This window comes from Chlorocebus sabaeus, chromosome 23 (genome assembly GCF_047675955.1).
Source record: "Chlorocebus sabaeus isolate Y175 chromosome 23, mChlSab1.0.hap1, whole genome shotgun sequence".
Taxonomy (NCBI): domain Eukaryota; kingdom Metazoa; phylum Chordata; class Mammalia; order Primates; family Cercopithecidae; genus Chlorocebus; species Chlorocebus sabaeus.
In genome coordinates this window covers 47,504,996-47,528,281 of record NC_132926.1, presented here as the reverse complement: position 1 = coordinate 47,528,281, position 23,286 = coordinate 47,504,996, and the positions used below count along the sequence as shown (strand labels likewise).

At 50.9% G+C, this 23,286-nt stretch overlaps 1 protein-coding gene across 12 annotated transcripts in view; it reads left to right on the top strand.

Annotated features, from left to right (window-relative positions):
- Nucleotides 1-23,286, top strand: part of JADE2 (jade family PHD finger 2) — a 56,836-nt gene that overhangs the window by 5,043 nt on the left and 28,507 nt on the right. For all 12 annotated transcript variants that reach the window (XM_008014460.3, XM_038007768.2, XM_008014457.3 and 9 more), the window contains exons 2-4: nt 6,564-6,621; nt 8,706-8,800; nt 22,486-22,643. In XM_008014460.3, the coding sequence (XP_008012651.1) occupies nt 6,564-6,621; nt 8,706-8,800; nt 22,486-22,643 (311 nt within the window). The remainder of the gene's footprint in view (nt 1-6,563; nt 6,622-8,705; nt 8,801-22,485; nt 22,644-23,286) is intronic.

Here is a 23,286-nt window from a genome sequence, read left to right as displayed (position 1 = left end):
TACCATGTGGCTCAAAAGCTTACAATTATAGGTCCGCTCAAAGCTCCTTTCAGACAGCCCATAGGAATCTGGAATACCCACACCCTGGAACTTGTAGGCCTGTGCACTTTAGCCCACTGGGGATGGGGTACACATTCTGGAGTCAGACAGCCTAGGTTTGAATCCTGGCTGTGCAGGACAGTTACCAACTGTCATAATGGCTCTATACCTCAGTTCCTTCTGTTACAAGGAGCACTTTCTGCAAATGAGATTAATAACAGTACCTATCTTATGGTGGATGTATAGAATAAGTGATTACCTAAAAAAGACTAAGCCCAAAGCAGGCATGCGATAAGCATGTGATTGGTATTAGTCATCCTTATTATACCTGGGGAGGGCCCTGATGCAGCTTTGACCTTTGATCTCTCACCTTTAGGCTAGGCCAGAGAACCAGCTCCCTTCTCTGCAGAAGGGATCAGAAGGATCCTGCAGGTGCCAATGCGCAGCCGATATGGGAGCGAGTGGACAGAGCTCTGCCCTCTCTGGGGCAAAGAGTAGGGTGAGAAGGTTCTGAAGAACAAAGTAGACAGAGCCTTTTCATTCTCCCACCATCCCGTCCCCTCGGTACGTCCCCAGAACTAGTCTGGAGGATGGGTGTGGGCAGCGTCTTCAAGGGGAGCTGGGTCCCCTCTGGGACACGAAGTTGCAGACAGGCAGTGGCGGGTGTTGGAGGAGGGTTCAAGCTCCTCTAGATTTGGAGAAGCAGGTCCAGGAAGCCGACTGGAGGATCCCAGGCAGCAGCCCTCTACTCTGTGTACAAAATCATTTTTGTAACTGCAATTACTGTCCCTGAGAAGGCATTAAAGTTAATGAGAGATAGGAAAGAGTGGGGCTGTGACCCCTGTTTAAAGCGGTTTAAGAGTGTGCAGCTCTTGTTTTCTGAATGTCTGGCCTTCGCAACACAAGGAGGCTCTGAGGACAGGTTTTCCAGCCGAAATATCATTAAATTGTATTAGCATCTTATTACACACACGCCTTAGTGGTCTGCCTCAGACAGGGAGAGTTTTTGTTTCTCTTTGAAAGATTGTGTCTGGAATGGTAAATTGCCTGCTTGAAAGCCCTTTTTTCCCCTTTTTTTAAGGAGGAGGACGAAATCCTGCTGTGTGGTGGCGGGCAGGCCAGGCCTGGTGGCCCCTGGAGAGGAGAGGCTGGAGGCCAGGTTGGGGTGTTTTAACTGCCCAGGGAGTGGCTGTAGTGGCAGGCCTGAAAGGCCCACTGTTCCCAGGGTCAGCTGGAAGGGCGTTAATGGAGGCCCAGGGTGTTTATTTGAGTTTATTTGCAGAGAGGTCTTTAAAGGGGGCTGGCATTGGGCATTGGTGTTTTAAGTCCAGACCTGAGGCCCCCACTAAGACCAGTCACTAGTGCTGCCAAGAAAACATCTGCCACCAAATTGCTGCCCTATTACTGAGTTGACATTGATCATTAGCCAGGAGCCCAACCAAATAAAGCCTTCTGGAAAATGTGTGAGGTTAAGACGGGGAAGGCAGGCTGTGAAAACAAGGGCGAAATCTTGGGCTAGGGTGTTTGTTCCTGCAAGCCACAGGCAGGCCAGCTGGACTGTGTGGTCCCAACACTTCTTGGGGGAGGGAGCGAGAGCACACTCAGCACTCCCTAGTATGTCTCTGGGGTCCTGGCCGGAGTCTAGATGGAATGCTCCTTACTCTTCATGGAATATACATTCCCAAGGAGAATGACATGCAACAAGTAGCTCAACAAGCACAGCTGGGATGGGTGTTCTGTGGAAACTGGGTGGTGAATTTCTTCAGATACTCTGATGAGCATAGACTGACATGGGCCACATTGAAGCTTAAACCTGAAGGTTGAAAAGTCAGACGTGCATAGACCACATAGTAGAATATTCCAGGCAGAGTGGAGTACAGCATGTGCACAGGTCTCGAAGTATGGAATCGTTGGCTTTTTCAAGGGAATGAAAGGAGCCCAGCATGGCTAGAAGGTGGTGAGGAAGGGGATGGTGGTGAATATGAACTTGTCCAGCTGGTGGGGGCCAGACTGTGTAGGGTCTTGTGGTCAGGAGCTTAGGATTTGTCCTTTGACCTATGAAGCCCTTGAAAGATTTTCAGTAGGGGCATGATGTGATCTGATTTATGCCTTTTAAAATTTTTATTTTGTTCTAATTTTTTTTAGAGATGGGATCTTGCTGTGTTGCCTGGGCTTGCCTTGAACTCCTGGGCCCAAGTGATCCTCCTGCCTCCACCTCCCAAGTAGCTGGAATTATAGGCGCATATCACCATGCCCAGCTTCTGATTTATACCTTTTTTTTGAAACAGAGTCCCACTCTGTTGTCCAGGCTGGAGGGCAATGGCACAATCTCAGCTTATTGCAACCTCTGTCTCCCAGGTTCAAGCAATTCTCTTGCCTCAGCCTCCAGAGTAGCTGAGATTACAGGCTCCCGCCACTACGCCTGGTTAATTTTTGTATTTTTAGTAGAGACGGGGTTTCATCACATTGGCCAGGCTGGTCTTGAACTCCTGACCTCTCAAGTGATCCACCCGCTTCGGTCTCCCAAAGTGCTGAGAATATAAGGATGAGCCACCGCGCCCAGCTTTTTTTTTTTTTTTTCTGTTTTTTTTTTTTGAGACAGGGTGTCACTCTGTCACCCAGGCTGGAGTGCAGTAGCATAATCACAGCTCACTGCAACCTCAACCTCCTGGCTTCCACTTCAGCCCCTTCAGTAGCTGGAATCACAGGCACACGCCACCATGCCCAGCTAACTTTTGTATTTTTTGTAGAGTCGGGGATTTGCCATATTGCCCAGACTGATCTTGAACTCCTAGGCTCAAGTGATCCGCCTGCTTTGGCCTCCCTAAGTGCTGGGATTACAGGTGTGAGTCACCACACTCGGACTGATTTACGCTTTTTAAACATCACTCTGGCAGCTGTGTGGAGCCTGGACATGGGTGAATTGATAGTGGAAGCTGGGAGATGAATAAGTGGTTCAGGCAAGAGATGAGATTGGTTTGGACCAGTGTGGTGACAGTAGGAAGAAAGTGGGTGTGTTCTGGAGGCACAGCCTAGTGGACTTGGTGGGGCCGAGGATGCACAGAGAGGCCATGGGCTTCTGCTTCATTGAGGGGACTCTGCGACACCCACACTTTGAAGGGGAGCTTCCTACATGTGTCTCCATGCTGGGGGTTGCATGAGAGGTGCCAATAGACTAGTGCAAATGGCAGGAAAAGGAGATCCTTTCTTTCCTAGAGTCTCCTTTATAGGTAGGATTTCAGGAGCACTTTCTGTCCTCGAAAGCAAGTGCCTGGTGACACTGAAATCTCCCACAGCAGACCTTGCTTTGGGGGAGATGGGGGAAGCCGGTGGAGAGGAAAAACCAGAGGCCAAGATCACATCTCAGCACCTCCACCCCCACATGTGTTTGCAGTCCTGGATTTCAGCTTTGGGAAAGGAGTCCTCCCTGTCCCTCTTGCTGAGTTTGCAAGGAGGGTGATCCACGGGGCAAAAAACTGGCACAGTGCGGTCCCAGGCCTCGTTAGCCACTGTGACAGTGGGAGCTCGCTGGAGCAAGGAGGCCTTTGGAAGACTTGGTTTAAAGGAAAGAAGCTGCACTCACAAAACAGTGGCTCCCCTCTCAAGCCTAGTTATTACAACAATTAAGCCACCACAGAATCTGCTCCCTAATAATAGCCTCCCATGGGACAACCCTGACCCAGAATAATCCCTAGGCACTCTGGGGTGTTTCGTGGAGGACAGGGTTGGATGGGGAATTGGCTCGGTGCGGGGTGTAGGTCCGCATGCTGACATTCACCTGTTGGTCCCTGGGCAGTCAAGGAGTCCTTTCTAGGGCACCTTCCTTACTGTGTAGGGTCACTGCCTCTTTTCTAGGAGCCCTTCCTCCAGGACTCTCCGACCTGGTCCAAGGCTGCCATGGTGTTACTAACTGGCACCCATATGGATAACTAGCCACTGTGCTGAGGGCTTTATGCTGTTCTTATTTATTCCCACCAGCTGATTCTGGCCACAGATGTGTTTAGTTTGGCCCTTTCAAAGTGTTGTAAAAATTCTGAGTCAGTTGCCAACATTTTAAATTCAGGACATTTGTGTAAAAAGCCAGTTCCAGTTTATGTCCTCTGGGAGGAAAGTCTTTCCCAAGGTCCCTGGTCTATGAGGAGAGGAGCTAGGATTTGAACCCATCACCCCTGAATCTACAACTCCTGCTTTTAATGCTGTGGGAGATGCTGGCTCGGAAGTGCCTTCTTTGCAGGAAATGAAGAGAAATGGAATTCACATACAGGATTATAAGAGAAAATGGGTGGGTGCACTTTTAGCACCTCCCCTCCACTCCACCCACCAATGTCAGGACAAAGCTGGGTTGCACTGAGCTGGGCTGAGCTGAGGAAGACGTAGGCTAGTATCAGGAGTCAGGATTCTGCCAGTCAGCTTTTGTCACACTCTCTTTTTTTTTTTTTTTGAGATAGGGTCTCACTCTGTCGCCAAGGCTGGAGTGCAGTGGCACGATCATGGCTCACCTCAGCCTTGACCTCCGTGACTCAAGCTGTCCTCTCAACTCAGCCTCCTGCATAGCTAGGTCCTTAGGCATGTGCCACCACAACTGGCTAATTTTTAAATTTTTTGTAGAGATGGGTCCCACTACGTTGCCCAGGCTGGTCTCGATCTCCTGGGCTCAAGAGATCCTCCAGCCCTGGCCTCCCAAAGTGCTGGGATCACAGGTGTCATGCCCTTGACGCGCAGACTCTGGAAGGCAGTGAGGGTGGCAGCTGTGGGTTGCTGGGCTGTCTGTACTCTACTGCACAGAGGCAGAGTAGTCAGAAGGTCAAGAGCACGGTCTTCTGAATCAAATACAGTCACTGACATCTTGGGCAGGTCACTTAACCTCTGAGCTTCAGTTTCCTCCTCTGTGAAAGGGAAGCAGCCATGGTATATGCGTGTAACGAAGGGCTGCTCTAAGGACTCTTTGAGGTCCCTGTGGACCCCGTCCTGCTACCATGAGTGCTTAGTGGTCTTAGCCATCCTTGTTCCTGCCTTTGTGCTGCTTGCACCACCAGTGTCCCTTGGAACCTCGGCCTCTGGAGGGCACTTTACTGGCACCTTTGAAGCTGGGTGGCAGGCAGACGCCTCAATGAGTCTTCCTGCCATCCTGATCCTGCTGGTGGTGGGCACTGGGGTAGAGAGAAACGCCCGGCTAAGATCAAGTCCAAGGCAGGAAGGCCATCCTGGTCAGCTGAGAGATCTGGGTGCTCAAACCCACCTTCGAGAGCAGATGCTCCCTAGTCTCTGCAGGGCTGCAGTAAGGTGGTGGCATCCCAAGGCTCGGTAGGAATGGACTGGGGTTGGGGGCAGCGGGAGTTAGGTGCAGATGGGCTGGGCAATGGGGCTTTCTCTCTGCTGACACAGACTCCTCCCTATCCTTTGCTGTGGGGAGTCAGTCAGGGAACACAGGGGAGCGTGCTCTGAACCCTGAGCCCCCGACGTGTTCCCACATTAGGACTCAGCCACAGGCGAGCTGTAAGACCCAGAGCAGGTTAATGCACCACCTGCTGTGCTCCCCTCTGAGGGGATGAGAGCAGGCTCTGCCACCTGGGACCCATGAGGATTATAGGAAACAGTGGTGGGAAAACACTTCCAGCAGCCAGGAGCTGATGGAGGGTACAAAGGCAGCTCAGCATGCGCCTGGGGATCAGACCTTATGGATTTAGTCGCATCTCAGCCACTTACCAGCAGGACAGGGTGCTGGCCTCACTTGTAAATGGAGCTCACAGCTCACCTGGTTAGGAACAGGAGATGGTGTGGATAAGGGAAGACTCCGTGTGAGCTCAGTATGAGGCCCCTATGTGAGAGTTGTCCTTAATACTGTGAAGTTAGATGTTGCAGTTGAGGTAGAGTTTATTTGTACTTTTATCTGGGAAGGGTGATGGGGAGTAGGAGGGCAGGGTAGTCCAACCCAGGACCAGTCACCCTGGGCCTGATGTGTCTCAGGGACCCATCCTGGAGTGTCCCCCACCTCTCCCCGCTTCTGTACACTGCTGACCACCACTCACAGGACTAGGCCCTCAGTTTTGTCTGCGTTGGCTTGTCCCTAACTTCCGATAGCACAGTCCTCCTGGAAGAATCAGTCTTGTTTCCTGTCCTCTACCCTCTTCCATCCCTAGAGGACTTGTGGCTCAGGAGGCCTTTGCAGTGGTGGGCCTGAGTGTCCTTGGGTGGCAGCTGGGACTGGGCAGGTCATGGTCACTATTCAGCTTGTGCTTGCTGACACCCCCACGTCCTCTCCCTCTACAACAGCTTTGGTTAGACCCTTGCTTAACCAAGGGCTCTGGGCTCAGGAGGTGGGAGATGCAGCCTTTTAGAATCCCAGGACCTCTGTGGATGGGTGGAAGAGGGTGGTGCTGGCAGAGAAGAAGGCTAGGGTAGGGCTTTATTCTGATCTTTCTGCAGTGGAGTAAGTGGGGGAGGTAGGTTATGGGGTGATTTTCTGAGAGGCTGAGGATTTCCCAAGCCATCCGTGAGTATAATGGGCTTGCCTTTTGTTGCAGATGGAAGAGAAGAGGCGAAAATACTCCATCAGCAGTGACAACTCTGACACCACTGACAGTAAGGCCTTCCAATTTGGGCTCCTACAGCGAAAGCATTTGAATAGTGATCAGGCCCACAGGCCCAGGTGGGAGGAGGCTGCCCTATGGTCTTAATTTCACTAAGAGGCATGTTGATGAAAGCATAAATCAAGTCAGGTTTCTCCACTCCTGCCCCTCCACTTCTAAAAAAGTCCCTGCACCTTCCATGACCTCCAGGGCCTTGTTCTCCCAGCTGTACTCCCCCTTAACCTCTAGGTCCCAGCTCCGTTTGTTTTGCTCTGGTTGGAACAGATCGGCTCCCCTCTGGGCTTCTCTATATAGTAAGTCAAAGCTCGTATAGAAAGCCTGTATACAACAGATAACAAACCCAGTCACCTTTTATCATACTTACTGGATAAGTACCATTTCCCAATCAGTGGTAAGCTCCTTGATAAGAGGTCTCTTGTCTTGCTTACCACTATATCCCCAGCTATGATCTGGCATATAGTAGATGCTCAGTAAATGTTTGCTGAACAAATCAGTGAAGATACCCAACCTTCATAGAATCTTGGCAGTAGAATCCCAGAGGTAGACTTGTGTGTGGATTGGCGTGTCAGTTGGATGTGATGGTTGTGGGGAGGGGTGTGTGGAATGCATTATCAAGCAGCAGAAGAAGTTTAGGGAGCCTCCCCTGAAATTTGGAGAAGAGAAGGGAGGTTTATGCAAAGTGAGGGCTCTGGTACTAGGTCATAAGGCAGCTCTTCTCAGGTGCCCAGAAAGCCAGGCCTGCCTGTGCCTGTTGGAGTAAGGAGTTCCCTCTGCTGTGGGTAGGAGGGTTGTGCTGCCAGGAAGATCTCATCTCATCTAGCAATGATTGCCTTGCTGGAGGCCCAGGCTAAGGAAGAGGCTGACCTGCCAAGGAGGCTGGGCTTGGAGCTGTGCAACTTTAGACCTGTTTCTTCACACTTATGAGCAAGTGAGATTAGGGGGCTTGCCAAGGCCCCTCCTAGCTCCCAGAGTTCCACAGCCCCCCAAAAGCCTAAGCCTAAGGGTAGATCCACTAGGATGACCAAGGAGGTCTCAGCCCTGTCCCTACCTCCAGGTCTCATCTGTTGTCCTTTAGGCTCTGTTTGCTCAGCTTGGCTCTGGCATCCCACCTGGCCAGCCCTTCTTCCCTACAGCAGGAGATCACAGCATCTGGCCTTTTGTGGCTACAACATGCTGCCTGTGGCCTGGCTCAGTAGAACCAAAAACCACATCCTCCATTTCTAACTTTATTGCAGGCAGAGGAACCCTTTGAGAGGGCCAGGTACTTGCAAGGCTCCCCACCAGCCGCCTCCACTGTGCCCACCCATGGCTGCTACTCCTATTCAGCCAAAACCATAGTGTCTCCCTATATCTTGCTGCTCCTTTGATTCATAGGGGTGGAGGCCACAGCCCTGTCATCCAGCAAGGGCCTTAGACCCTAATAATTATAGTTAATGTTTACTAAGGAATCACTGTGTGCCTGGGACTGTGCTAAGACTTTACAGGCATGATATCACTTATTCCTCACAACAGCCCTTTGAAGATAGGTGTTCTCTTGCCCCCATTTTACAGAACAAAGGCTCAGCAAGATTGAATCATTTGCCTGGGGTGACAAGCTAGTAAGTGGCTGGGTCAGGACTCCGCTGGTAGCCTGGATCTGCTTCAGAGCATCTCTCTTCCCATTGCCCTGCTCTGCCTCTGAATACCCACGGCATCATCCCAGAGTATTGGGACAGTACCTAACCTGGGGCAGGGTGAAGAGTGGGCATGAAAGGCTTATTCCAGCTCTCTTTGAGCACAGTCCCAAAGAGGGCCAGGGACTTGTCTGGGGTCACACATTGTACTAATACTGAGCCCCAGTAACAGCCTTTGATTTCTGCAGCCCTTCTGGTTGGCGAGTAGAGGAGGCTTCATGTCCCCATTCATCAGTGGGGAGACTGAGGCCCAGAGCAAGGATAGTCCACTAGGTGCTCACTGAGGTTTCTCCCTCCTGAACATTCTAGCCGGGGCTTTGCTTAGAAGCTTTCTATTCTTGGGCATGAGTGGGTGGTGCTCCTGGCCCCCCAGGACCCCTAATGGACTGTTCTCTCTCTGCAGGTCATGCGACATCTACATCCGCATCAAGATGCTCCAAACTGCCCAGCAGCACCAAGTCGGGCTGGCCCCGACAGAACGAAAAGAAGCCCTCCGAGGTGGGTAGTGACGAGCTTCCCAGAGATTGTGGGGAATGACAGTGAGCTGCCCTGCGGAGACAGGGGCAGAGCATTCCTCGCAGAGGGCACAGGCAGTGCAGAGGGAGGCCAGCGTGGCCGAGTGGAATGAAGGGGAGTAGGGGCCAGTTTCTCAGCCTTCCAGGTTGTTGTGAAGGTGTTCCAATTGATCTGAGCAAGGGGAGAAGCCTTTCAAGGATCTCAGCAGGGTAATGACACAGCCTGATGTTTTAGTGCAAGTTCTCCCTGGCTGCTGTGAGAGAAGGGAGAGGTGCAGTTACCCAGCAGGGAAACAGTGGTGGCTTAGAGTTGGGTGGTAGCAGTGGAATGAGAAGCAGTAGGGTTTGTGACATTTTGTAGGCTAAGCCAAGAGTGGTAAGGATTTGCTGGCGCATGGATAAGGGATGGGGTCCTCAGAGCCATCCAGTTAGTCATAGGTTCCTTCTACCCATTTCACAGGCATCTGCATTTGAAGCCTTCCTTACTTTGACCTGGGATGTTTGTTACAGCAGGTAGAGGTTTATGGCCTCTGGAACTGAGAAGAGCACTGGGGGTGGGTAGACTCCTGGACACCTGGACCCTCCTTCCTGAGGCTCCTGAAAACTCCCACCCTAGGGCCTTATTGCTCCTTCTTTTAGGTCTTCAGTGCTAATGCCACGAGGCATTCATTGCACTGACCACAGAAGAAGCCTTTGGCACAGATGGGGCTGCAGGGGCATGGAGAGATGGAGGGTCTTAATCCTGGTTCTTTTTTTTTTTTTTTTTTTTTTTTTTTTTGAAACTGAGGCTGGCTCTGTTCCCCAGCCTGGAGTGCAGTGGTGCAATCTCAGCTCACTGCAACCTCAGCCTCCTGGGTTCAAATGCTTCTCCTGCCTCAGCCTCCCGAGTAGCTGGGATTACAGGTGCGCACACCACACCCTGCTAATTTTTGTATTTTTAGTAGAGACGGGGTTTCACCATGTTGGCCAGGCTGGTCTTGAGCTCCTGACCTCAGGTGATCTGCCTGCCTCGGCCTCCCAAAGTGTTGGGATTACAGGCATGAGCCACTGCACCCGGCTAATCCTGGCTCTTAAGTAGAACACTGTACTACAGGCAAGAAGTAGCCAGACACTGGGGCTGGGTGCTCCTTTTTAATCATTAAAACTAGCCCAGAACTTCTCAGTCCTCTTGTAAATAAGGAAAGTGAGGATGCCAAGGCCATTTAGCCAAGACCTTAAATCCTTGGGGCTCACAGTGCCAAGGGCAGAAAGGCCCAGAGTTTGGTGGCAGGGCCCTCGGCATGGCTTGGGGAGGATGTCTTTGCTCCATGCTGGCGTCTCCTCTGTGCTCCCTCACCGCAGGTGCAGTCCTGGCTCCACTGTCTTTAGCCAGCCCTTAGAGGGGGGCTTCCGCAGATCCTTGCATCTGAAAAAGGACTCCGCCTTGCCTCCTCCAGGAGCTGCCCTCCCCAAGGACTCTCCCCTGGGGAGGTGGGAGCGGGATTCTTTGAGACCTGATGCCCCATCCCCCAAGCCTGACCTCCATGGCCCCATGGTGGGTAGGGTATAGACAGTGTTTTCTCTGGGAATACCATTACAGGAGGGGAATGCAGTGCTGGGGGTGAGGTGGAGGTGGGGTGGGACAATGTTGAATCTCTGACTGCCCTCCTGGGGTAGCCCTGCTTGGAAGGGGGATGGGATGTGCTTAAGTGCAGCCAAGGAAGCAAAAGGCAAGTGGGGCCTTGGGGAGCCCTGCTGGCTCTTGGTTGTTTGGGACCTTCCCCACCCCTGGTCTTTTTTTTTTCCTTTTTTCTTTTGAGACAAGGTCTCACTCTGTCACTCAGGATGGAGTGCAGTGGTGCAATCATGGCTCACTGCAGCCTCAAACTTTCAGGCTCAAATGATCCTCCCATCTCAGCTTCCCGAGTAGCTAGAACTACAGGTGCACACCACCATGCCTAGCTAATTTTTTTTTTTTTTGTCTTTTTTTTTTCAGTAGAGACAAGGTCTCACTATGTTGCTCAGGCTGGTCTCAAATTCCTGAGTTCAGGCAATCCTCCCGCCTTGGTCTCCCAAAGTGTCAGGATTACAGGGATGAGCCACTGCGCCTAGCCTCACCCCAGTCTTGAGAACTACAGGGACTCCCCAGTTGCTGTGGTTGAAGTAGTAAAACAGTAGCTACCTTTATGTGCCTTCCTGGTCCTGGAAGGCAAGAATTGTCATTCCCATTTCAGACATGAGGAACCTGCCTTTCGAGAATCCCACCTATCTCCTGTTTACCATAGCTGTTCAAGTTGAAGTGGGATGGGGAAGTTTTGGGGAGCTCCTAGGGCTGACTTATCTCTTTGACTCCACGGGGAGCTTAAGCCAGTCTTCTGCCCCTGCTCTGCTTCCTCCAATCTCCAGTGGGAGGAGGGGCCACCTCCCAGGCACAAGGCTGCCATCTGCACCCAGGATTGGGCCTGCCTGGGAGGAAACAGGTGTCAGCGGAGGCTGAGAAGAAAGAGCAATTTGCATGGGGCAGAAAATTCCCCTGCCTCTTGGGTTTTCCAGCCCAGAGCCTTTGTACCTTTCCACACCTAAAAATAGTCAAACCCATGGTACAAGTATCGATGCCCAACCCTGCTGGGGACTGGCTCCACATGGCCCTGGGTCCAAGCCCAGGAGCCTCCACAGGCTCTGAGGTCTGCCTAGGAGACACCTCCCCACCTCAAGTCCTGGGCTCTAGAAGGGCCAGTGAAGTCCTCCCTGCCCAGAACCCTTGAACTGTTGCCGAGCACAAGCTTTTCTTCCTACAGTAGGCTAGAGAGCAGCCTGAGAGGTTTTCCTGGTCCCCTAAGTGACAAGGTTGAGCCGTGGCCGGCATAAATTCCACGTTATCTTGGGGCAGAGAGGAAACCATCAAGGAAAGCTTCCAAGTTATTTGGCTCATGAGAGGGCGGAGATGAAAGCGAGGATTTGGTGGCAGAGAATGTTTGCACTAAATCTCCTCACGGGCTGCTCTCTTCTCTTTCTGTGAATGGCTTGGGTGGGGCCTTTATGGTCTGCTGAGCCTGGGCTTTGGATACCCTGGTGAAGGGGGTCCCCATCTACTCAGTCCCCTAGAGTATGAAGCCTGTGGGGTGGCTGTCAGGCTGGTCACATGGTTTGCTTAGTGTGGCAGGAGTTCCCAGCGGGAACACTTATGGAGTGATGTGTGTGCTGTGGAAACCCCCTTCTTGGTGACTGCAGAGCCCGTGGTTCACTTGTCTCCTCATCTCTAAATGTGGGCAGTGATGGGGGTTTGAGGACCAGGAGTACTTAGCGTAGCACAGGCAGTAGGCACAATGAATCCAGCCTATGAAAGGGCTGGGGTTGGGTTTGGGTGAGATAGGCAGGGATGCCCTGTGATGACCTCTCAGGAGCTACCCTTTCCCAGTGCACCCTAAAGGCACAAGTCAAGGGGCACTCTACACCAAGTGAGGTGCCTCAGGGCTGAAGAAAGCGCTTGACCAGGAGTCAGGACCCTGGACAGGGCTAAGGCCTGGAGGCCCAGCTTCCCATCTGGCCCTTGCCCAGTGGCTGGCCCCTCCCTCAGCCAGAGTGAAAGGGGAGTGAGTGCCGGCCTCCGAGCTGAGAGCTGAAGGCATGGGCCCCGGGATTCTTGGGAGGCTGGGCTAGGATTTTTGGTGGAAGTGCACAAAGCCTGAAGTCTGCCCTGGGAGTTCCTTAAAGCAGTAGAAGGAAAAGGTGGAGCTGCCCCTGAGAACTCAGCCTACTGCCTTCTGTTGCCTATGGCATCCCAGCAGAGCTGTCTATCCTTTAGCCCTGAAGTCCTGAGCCTGGCCTAGGGAGCTAGTATAATAATTTGCACAATGAGTTTCTGGACTTGCCTGGTTCACTAAATGGTGTAGCCATTGTTAGTGTTGTTAGTGCTTAACCCTTTGTGGGACACATCTCAGAATCTGATGGAAGTCAGAGAGCAGAGATTATTGTTTTAATACCACCCCACCCCAGGTATTCTGACTTACATGGTCTGGAGTAGCACCCTAGGTACCTGTACTTTTTTTTTTTTTTTTTTGAGACGGAGTTTTGCTCTTGTTGTCCAGACTAGAGTGCAGTGTTGTGATCTCAGCTCACCGCAACCTCTGCCTCCGAGGTTCAAGCGATTCTCCTGCCTCAGCCTTCCCGAGTAGCTGGGATTATAGGCATGTGCCACCACATCCGGCTAATTTTTGTATTTTTGGTAGAGATGGGGTTTCTCCATGTTGGTCAGGGTGGTCTTGAACTCCTGACCTCAGGTGATCCGCCTGCCTCGGCCTCCCAGAGTGCTGGGATTACAGGCGTGAGCCACCATGCCTGACCTTTTTTTGTTTGTTTGTCTTTTTGAGATGGAGTCTCACTTGGTTCCCCAGGCTGGAGTGCAGTGGTGTGATCTCAGCTTGCTGCAACCGCCACCTCCCACGTTGAAGAGATTCTCTTGCCTCAGCTTCCCGAGTAGCTGGGACTACAGGCATCTGCCACCACGCTGGGCTAATTTTTGTATTTTTAGTAGAGATGGGGTTTTGCCATGTTGGCCAGGCTGGTCTCAAACTCCTGACCTCAAGTGATCTGCCTGCCTCAGGAAGTGCTAGGATTACAGGCATCAGCCACTGCACCTGGCCAGTACCTGCACTCTTTTTTTTTTTTTTTGAGATTGAGTCTCACTCTGTCACCCAGGTTGGAGTGCGGTGGTATGATCTCGGCTCACTGCAACCTCCAACTCCTGGGTTCAAGCAATTTCCCTGCCTCAGCCTCCCAAGTAGCTGGAATTACAGGTGCATGCTACCATGCCTGGCTAATTTTTGTATTTTTGGTAGAGACAGGGTTTCACCCTGTTGGTCAGGCTAGTCTTGAACTCCTGCCCTCGTGATCCGCCCACCTCGGCCTCCCAAAGTGTTGGGATTACAGGCATGAGCCACTGTGCCCCCTAGTACCTGTACTTTTTTAACAAGCACTCCTGTTGGGATCCAGGGTTAAGAACAACTGCCATAGGGAGGCCGAGGCGGGCAGATCACCGTAGGTCAGGAGTTCAAGACCAGCCTGGCCAACATGGTGAAACCCTGTCTCTACAAAAAAAATACAAAAACTTAGCTGATCATGGTGATGCACACCTGTAATCCCAGCTACTCAGAAGGCTAAGGCAGGAGGATCACTTGAGACCAGGAGGCGGAGGTTTGCAGTGAGCCGAGATTGCACCACTGCACTCCAGCCTAGGCTAGAAAGTGAGACTGTGTCTCAAAAAACAAAAAAAAAGCAAAACAAACAAAAGACAACTGCCATAGACTTTTCCCTTCCCTTTGCCTAAGACAGGAGTTCCTGGCTTGGTTGTTCCCTGGAAGCTTCTTTGAGTATTTTTGAGGGGGTAGGGAGTGGAAGCTATGGCTAGGTTGAAGGAGAGGGAGGGAGGCTCTCCAGCCTGGTTCAAAGATCTAAGCAACATCAGGGAGTGTGGGTGGGGGCAGTCCACCACTCCATCAACTTCACAGAGGGGATGGGGGATTAACAAATTTCTGCTCCGCCCTGGACTTGCCAGAGGTGTGAAGGACAGTTCTGGGAGAGACCTGGAGGCCAGCCGCACGTTTTGGGGGGCTACTGTTTGAGGTGGTGTCCTCCTCTGACCTGGGCAGAGACACAGGCGGAAGGGCAGGGCAAGCAGTGGGGGTTTCCCCAGGCAGGCTGTCTTGAGGTAGAAAGCTGCGTTTTCAGGAAGTCAGAGTCCCCAGAAGTCAGCCAGTGGGCAGAGGCCTGGGTCTCTGGACTGGGAGCTGCTGATGCTGATCAAAATCAGCAAGTGCTCAAGAGTACCTAGTGGGCCTAGCTCAGTGCTGGGGACAGAAAGCACAGGCTCTGTCCCTGGGGAACTTGTCCTCTGTCAGCAGGATGCAGGTGCTACACAGGAAGGGGTCTGTTATGGGAGGTGCAGCCTGGCTTTGTCAAAACGCCCAGGCTTTGCCCCAGGACATCTGTGACCCCAGGCAAGTGAGCCTCAGAGACCTTATCGTAGAGTTCTGCCTTGGGCCCTCCCAGGGAGTTGATGATCTGTAGATGTGACTCCTTCCGCGGCTCATGGAGCCCTGGGGGGTGAAGGGAGCCCCAGAGGTGAGTGGGGCAGGAGGTGGGGAGTGTCGGGTAAAGCAGGCCACCCTGAGCTGGAAGCCTGGATGGTGGGAGTGGGGATTCAGCTGTTAGCTCCTCTATAGGCTCTGGTGACAAATTAGTACGTCCCTAGTTGCGTGTACCACTGAGGCCCTTCACCAATGCGTAGTGCCTAGTCCCTGGGGAAGGGGCCCGGGAGAAGCCTCTGCTACCAGCAAGGGGGTGTCCCCCAGACCCAGTGTCCTTGAAAGTCCCTCTATAAGGAATGCCACCCCCACTCCCCAAGAAAACACTGTGAGTGGAGATGCAGCTTCTCAGCTTAACCCTTGCTTTTAAAAATGGAATCCTTCTCCTACCCTGCGTGAAGGGTAAAGATAAGGGTAGCCAGACTGCGTTGGGGTTCCAAACCACAGGGTAAATAAGATGCCTTCCTGAGGAGCCGGAGGTGTTATCCAGATGTTTGAAATGCCGTTTTATAGTAAAACAATGAAGGCGTATGGTACAGGAAAGTGCAAAATGCCCATAATTTGATAGATAAAACAGGAGAATCCAAAAAAAGGTTTTGTGCTTGCCCTTGTGGTTTTGAGCCAAGTTTCCAGCCCACCAGCAGTTCCTTTGCTACCTTGTGAGGCAGGCGGGTTGGGGTGAGCCCTTCCGCTAGGCTAAGCGCCTGCTTTCTGAGACTCACACTGCCTTCCTCCGGGGTGGGGGGCAGGATCCACTTCTATAGTTGGAAACATTGCTGCTCCCGCCAGCTGGAAGGGCTTCCTGGCCTCTGGGACTTGTCTTGCAAAAGAAATGTGTGTAATAAATTCTCTTTAAGAGCAGGAAGTGCTGCTATCCTCATGAAAATAAAAGAAAGAGATGTTGAGTGGGGTTTTTTTTGTTTGTTTTTTTTTAAGTGTCTTATGAACTTAGCCTAGTGGTAGCTTGAAACATGACTGGACAGGGGGTAGCTATTCTTACAGCCCTTCTCTCATATTTATACTGAATTTAGCTGCATAAGTTTGCTCTTGGCTAAGACACTCTATCAGGTTCCGACCCAGAAAAGATGTTTTAAAAGAAGAGCCCTCTGTGTCTCGCAGGCAGTATTGCTGTGGTTAGACAGTGGGGACTTCACGCAAGTGGTTTCACCTTTCTGAATCTCAGTTTCCACATCTGTAAGACGGGTAATAGGAATTAGGGGCCACAATGTATGTAAAACTTTAACATAATACTTGACATGCCTTAACACGGCAATTACCTTTCTCTCTTAGCTGTTGTTTCTAATGAGATGAGGTGCTCAGAAAACAATTATGATGAGGTTGGCTCTTTAAGTACAGAACTTCAAACATTCCTTGAGGGGTGAGGAGGAAGCGACCACTTCTAACTCTAAGGCCACTTCTAGCTCTACATTGGGACTTTTAGTGTAGACAGACATTCCAGGAGAGATTGTCCTGACCAAAGCCATTGTGATTGGCTTTGGGACAGTGACCAAGACCAGTTTCTCAGTTTCACCTGGAAGAATCCTGCCAGCCTCCTGCCTTTTCTCTCCCTGCTAAGACAGGGCAGGAAGTTTTATACTTTAGTCGTACTTCATACAAATCCTGGGATTCATTCATTCATTCACTGACTCTTTCCACAAGCATTTCGTTTTTGTTTTGTTTTGTTTTGTTTTTTTGTTTTGTTTTTTGAGACAGGGTCTCACTCTGTCACCCAGGCTGGAGTGCAGGGGCATGATCTCGGCTCACTGCAACCTCTACCTCCTGGGCTCAGGCAGTCCTCTCGCTTGAGCTCCCCAAGTAGTTGGGACTACAGGCAAGCCACCATAACGGGCTAATTTTTGTTCCACAAGCATTTTTGAGTACCTGCTGTGTGTCAAACACTGTGCCAAAAGCAGGCACAGTGATAAACAGGACACATGGAGTCCCTATCTTCTTGCAGCTTGACTATTAGGAGAGATGCACATTAAAAATAGAGTTACACAAATAGGCCGGGCATGGTGGCTCACGCCTGTAATCCCAGCACTTTGAGAGGCTGAGGTGGGCAGATCACTTGAGGTCAGGAGTTTGATACCAGCCTGGCCAACATGGTGGTGAACACCGTCTCTACTAAAAATATAAAAATTAGCTGGGCGTGGTGGCAGGTGCCTGTAATCCCAGCTACTCAGGAGGCTGAGGCAGGAGCATTGCTTGAACCTGGGAGGCAGAGGTTGCAGTGAGCCGAGATCTCACCACCGCACTCCAGCCTGGGTGACAGAACGAGACTCTGTCTCAAAAAAAAAATATATATATATATAAAAAATATATATATATATAATTACACAAGTAATTATATTTTGTAGTGTGATAACTGCTGGAGCTTTTCTCTTCAGTAACTAAATTTCCTCTTGGTACCTCTTAGTTTGAAATACTCTGTGATACAGTAATTCCCCCCTTGAGAAAAGGAAGCAGAGAACCAAGGTCCCAGGATGAAATGTCCAAATCATAGCTACAGATCTTGAGATTGTATATTAAACCTTGTAGCCTGGTGTCTACTGGCCATATGGTTAGTGCACAGTGAAAGTTGCCTTTTGTCATTATCTTTATTGGCTTTTGGAGGTCACTCACGCTCTGCCATCTTGCAGAGTTCTTCCTAGGGAAATACGTACAGAAAGCTAGACTTTTGAATGGTTGTGATCTGCAGTCTCAGAAAAAGACGTGAAGGCAAAACCATGTGACGTGTTTCTGGAGCAGTGTCCCAGCATCTGGGCAGAGCAGTCTTTGGCCCCCTCCAGGGCTACATTGGCACCCCTAGCACTCAGATGGGTTATTCAATTAGAGTTTGAGGCCTTTAAACATTTCTTCATACTGTTTGAAGAAGCTACAATTAACATCTCCCAAGCAGCTCAGCAGAACTTGGTTGCTAGGCAGCAGACCTTTAAAGACAATTTGTCAATTTCTGCCAAAAGAGAGAAAAGTAGTAAACATTCACATTCTAAGAAAATTGCTTGTTTTCCAGCTTCCAACTTTCTTGCCACAGCAAGGCTTCTCGTTCATCAGTGTCCATTTTATTCTTTATTTAGTTTTCATAAATCATTCAAAGGAGTTTTAGGAGAATGTTTAAGCCTTTTTCAGGCCTACCTCCTGGAAATTCAACACAAAATGATGTTTGGGTTACAATTGGCTGCCATATTTGTGGGCAGTTTTTATATAAATGCACAGAGGCTCCTTTGGAAGGCATGGAGTACCCAGCTGTAGTCTTGGACAGCAACCAAAGAAGGAGGTGGCTGGCTCATGGAAGGATCTTGAGTCATTCAAGATTTCTCAGCACCTAGCATGTGCCAGGCCCTGCTTGCACTGCTGGGCTCCAGCCCTGCGGCTCAGCCAGACCTCACTGAGCTCCCCTTCTAGTGGGGAAGACATGGCAAAAAAACCCAGGAGATTCTAATACAGGGGCTGTAGAACTTCAGACAAAGCCCACAACCCAGCCTAGGATTGGGGAAGGCTTCCTAGAGCAGATGTGGGCTGGACTGAGACCTTAAGGATGAAGTGTGCCAGCTTTACTCTGGCAAGGGAGTAGTGTCCCAGGCAGCGTTCTCGTGTGTGCAAAGGGTTAAAAGTGCTTGGGAGACTGCAAGTGCATCCATGTGGTCACAGGGCCTCATTGGCTCTGCAGTTCAGTCTGGGCACAGTGGGAGGACAGTGGAGAGCCACTGGAGGCCTTGGAACTTGCAAAGACCGCCGTCGGATTTGCGTATTTCAACCCTTGGAGAAGTCACCTGATTTGGCTTCAATTTAACTCAAGGGCATTAGGCAGTGAGCACATGGCCAAAAGGGGCAGGGAGAGCTGGATGGCTCAGGAGTTGTGTTGGCCTGGGTTCATTTGCCACTTCCAGTGCGTAGACCTTGGGTGGGTGATTTAACTAACCCGAGTCCCAGGTTTCTCAACTGTGAAATAGGGATGATGGTAGTACTTACCTCACAGAGTGGGTGGAGGGGCTAATAATAGATTAATTCAGGAACAGCCCTTACACTGTCACTCTGCACACAGTCTCTCCAAGTGTGGGCTGACACCATTATGACAGTGCTGCCCTCCCTGTGCGTCCATGATTCCCGCCTGCTAGAGCCTTTAGTGTCCAGTCTGCCACCCGCTCCCTGCGTGACCCAGGATGAAATGTGAAACTCTCTTGGAACGAGACTCTTTTGTCTTCCCTGAATCTCCCTAACTGTAGTGGGAAGGGACTCTGAAGTTGACCTTGGGAGCCCTTCCTTCTGTGAGTTCTCAGTGCCAGGCCTGGTTCTGGGTCTGGACCATGTCTTCCCAGCTGGTGTGGTGGGACACTCTGGTCTCACCCACTCCACCCTGGGCTGAATGCTTGTCCTTGAGCTTAAAGCCCAGCAGAACAAAGGCTGCCTGTTGCTCAGAGGCGCTTGTTCAGGTCCATGTGGTTGGGGATTTTGGCCACTGGGTTTATCCATGCAGTATCTCACCCTGTTCATGGGGATTCAGAAAGCACTGCCAGGAGCCCGTTAGGGGCCTCAGATTCATCAGATAATTCCCCCAGGGAGGCTCTCGTATTCAGTGCCATAACTGAGAATATAGCCGACAGCAGAATGAGGCATGGCAGGGGAGATGACAAGAAACCAGCAACGTGAGTCGACCAGGTACTTTTCAAGAGTGTAAGTGCTGGAAAGAAAATGGGGTGAGATGGAAAGTGGCTCAGTCAGGCAGTCGGCACTCCCTCAGCTGGTGATCAGGAAGGAATCCCCGAGGAGACACCAGTTAAGTTACAGCCCAGGGCCGGGCGCAGTGGCTCATGCCTGTAATCCCAACACTTTAGAAGGCTGAGGCAGGCGGATCACTTGAGATCAGGAGTTCAAGACCAGCCTGGCCAACATGGTGAAACCCCGTCTCTATTAAAAATATAAAAACTAGGCCAGGTGCGGGTGGCTCACACCTGTAATCCCAGCACTTTGGGAAGCCAAGGTGGGTGGATCACTTGAGGTCAGGAGTTCGAGACCAGCCTGGCCAACGTGGTGAAACCCCGTATTAAAAATACAAAAATTAGCCATGCGAGGTGGCAGGTACCTGTAATCCCAGCTACTTGGGAGGCTGAGGCAGAAGAATCGTTTGAACCCAGGAGGCGGAGGTTGCAGTGAACTGAGATTGTGCATTGCACTCCAGCCTGGGCAACAGAGCAAGACTCTGTCTCAAAAAAAAAAAAGAAAAACAGTTACAGCCCAGGATGAGAGAAGAGCAAAAGGTTTCTAACCCACCTGTGCCTCTTTAGAGGGCACATAGTGACACTGGGCTCTTGTAGGGTTGATTTCTAGGGCAGAATGATGCACTGTCCCAAGTGGGTGGTTCTCTGTGGCTTCAGAGCATCAGGGCTTGGGATGATGCAGCACGTGGCTTGCTTGGGTGGGGAGAACTTTGAGGCAGTTATGAATCACTCTGGGGTCAGTTCTTCCTTGCCAGGTCCTGTGCTGGGGCCCATAGGGAAATAACCCAGCCCCAGCCCTGCTGAGCTCGGCAGTCTCCAGAGGCCTTTGCTGGCATGGGCCCCTACTGAAGGGGCCCCTAAAAGCACCCAGTGCCTGAATGTGCCCTCTTGCATTAGCTTTCTTACTACTTGCTAATAAGATATGCAAATTACCAGGGCTGTGAAATCTTAGCCACATTCCATCTTCTGTTTAATTAGCATTTAATTGTAATCTGGTTTTAATTTTTTCACACTGGCATCCTAATTAAATGTTAGGGTGTTAGTCCTAACAATTAAATTATATTGGCAAGTAGAGTCTTCAAGAAACTTGACCTTTTTCAAGCCAGGGCCGTCTCCAGCTAGATGCAGACATTAATTAGATTCTGCAAGATGCTGCTTCCAGGCCCCTCAGTCCACCCATTTCACTGTTCTTGTGGTTGTGGACCTAGATTCAAATGAGGCGCACATAGCAGGCAGAGGTTACCGCTGAATCTGTCTGTCATGAGCCTATGGAAGGCTGAGTGAACTGACTTAACCCCGGGCACAGCAGTGGATGCTGACTTTTCCAGGGATGAATGTGGGGTTGGAGTTTGGTCTGAGGCCTGGAGTACTCCTTGAAGTGGTGTCTCTTGTCTCAGTGATGTGAGTTCTTTAACTCGTGATTCTCAAGTGACGATGATCACTGGGAAAGTTGGTACCTGAGCAAGTCACATGGTGTCTAGAGGTGCCACCACATTCCACAATAGCGCTTTGTCGGGGGATCACAGCGGAATCAGGTGACTGGGGCAGGAGGCGTTGCCAGTGCCAGCTGGGGCAGAGTTTAGAGCTTGTTCTGAGGTGGAATTGGGGGTGGAGGTGGGAGCAACAGACTAAACTCTGGGAAGAGCAGTTTGCCCCAAGTGAGCACGTGCTCAGGGTGTGACCACTCGTGGCTTTGCTCTGAGGAGTTTGGATGGGCTTGATTAAGAAGGAAGACAACCCTGTCCTTCCTGCCTTCCTACCCGCCCCCCGACACACAAAGCCCCTGTCGAGTTAGGAGAGCGTCCTTGTTCTTGAGGGACCTTGGAAGTCCCAGCTCATGTGAAGCCACTATCTAGGCTGCCCTAAGCCCTGGCCATCCCCTGGCTGTTTGCATAAGGTTTGCAGAAGGCCTTTCCTGGAGTTGGCGCCCTGTGGTGTTTTACACCTTCACTGTGTCTGTGTGTGCAGAAAGATAACATGATTGATTGTGCACCTCCAGTGGAAATGTCTTGAACAGTCACATAATGGCAGTATTTTTTATTTTATTTTATTTATTTATTTTGTTTTTATTTTTTGAGACAGGGACTCACTGTCACTCAGGCTGGAGTGCAGTGGTGCAATGATGGCTCACTGCAGGCTTAACCTCCTGGGCTCAAGCAAGTCCTTCCATCTCAACCTCCAGAGTAGCTGGGACCCCAGGCATGTGCCACCACACCCAGCTACTTTTTTTATTTTTTGTAAATATGAGGTTTCACCATGTTGCCCAGACTTGTCTCAAAATCCTGGGTTCAAGCAGCCCTCCCTCCTCAGCCTCCCACAGTGCTGGGATTACAGGTGTGAGCCACATTGCCTGGCCCTTTTTAAAAAAAAAATTCTTTAATTTTTAAATGTTTTGTAGAGGCAGGATCTTCCTATGTTACCCAGGCTGTCTTGAACTCCTGGCCTCAAGCAATCCTCCCACCTCAGCCTCCCAAACTGTTGGGATTACAGGCATGAGCCACCACGCCTGGCCATCAGTATTGCTTTCACATTAGCCTTTCTGTCCTCTGAGGTTTTCCTCTTTTTATTTTGATTTTTGCCTTTCTCTGCCAGTCTTTCTATTTCTCTCGTAGGTCCACTCCCATCTATCCCTCAAACTCTGTCCTTTCATAGGTCAGAGCAATGTGAATTCAGTTCATCACATTTATGGAACATCTACTGTGTGCAAAGCATATGCAGGGTTCAGAGCTGTGTTATTTATTGTGCTGATTGCTTTTATGTCATCTTATTTGTAAGTGCGCAGGCAGAATGCCCACTTGAGTTGCATGTATCTGCGTTTTCCTCTGGCCTGTGGGGCAGGCTGCCCTGAGGCAGTCTGAAGTCACTCTCTCCCCTCTTGCCCCTCACAGGTTTTCCGGACAGACTTGATCACAGCCATGAAGATCCCGGACTCATACCAGCTCAGCCCAGATGACTACTACATCCTGGCAGACCCATGGCGACAGGAGTGGGAGAAAGGTGTGCAGGTGCCCGCCGGGGCAGAGGCCATCCCAGAGCCCGTGGTGAGGTGAGCCAGGCAGCCCAGGCTAGGGGGCCATTGAAACAGGGGAGGAAGGGGAGGCTGCTTTCCAGGTAGGTGACCTACCAGTCCTGGAATTCCTTTCTAGTCCGTCTCTATTCTGTATTCCATTCCCTTGTCCAACAAACCATTGACATGTTTCAGAAATACTGGCAGTTTACCTGAGAGGCTAGGGGGTTGGGCTCGGGCTTGGCTGTAGAGCCAGAATGCTTGCGTTCATGTTGCCACTCATATTCAGTGTGGCCTTAGACCATAAATGTAATCTCTCTGGGCCTCAGTTTCCTTATCCATGAAATTGGAATGCTAACAATAACTAACCTACTCATGCAGTTGTAATGTTGAGATAGTGGAATGAAATGACGCATGGAAGGCACTTGGCACCAGGCCTGGCACACAGCAAGCACTTTGTAATGTCAATCCAAACTGGGCCCCAAAGCGGTTCTTTTTTCTTTCTTCTTTAGAGACAGGGCCTTACTCGGTCCCCCAGGCTGGAGTGCATTGGTACAATCTTGGCCCACTGCAGCCGTGACCTCCCAGGTTCAAGCAGTCCTCCCACCTCAGCCTCCCAAGTAGCTAGGACTACAAGCTCAGGCCACCACGCCTAGCTAATTATCACGTTTTGTGTAGAGAT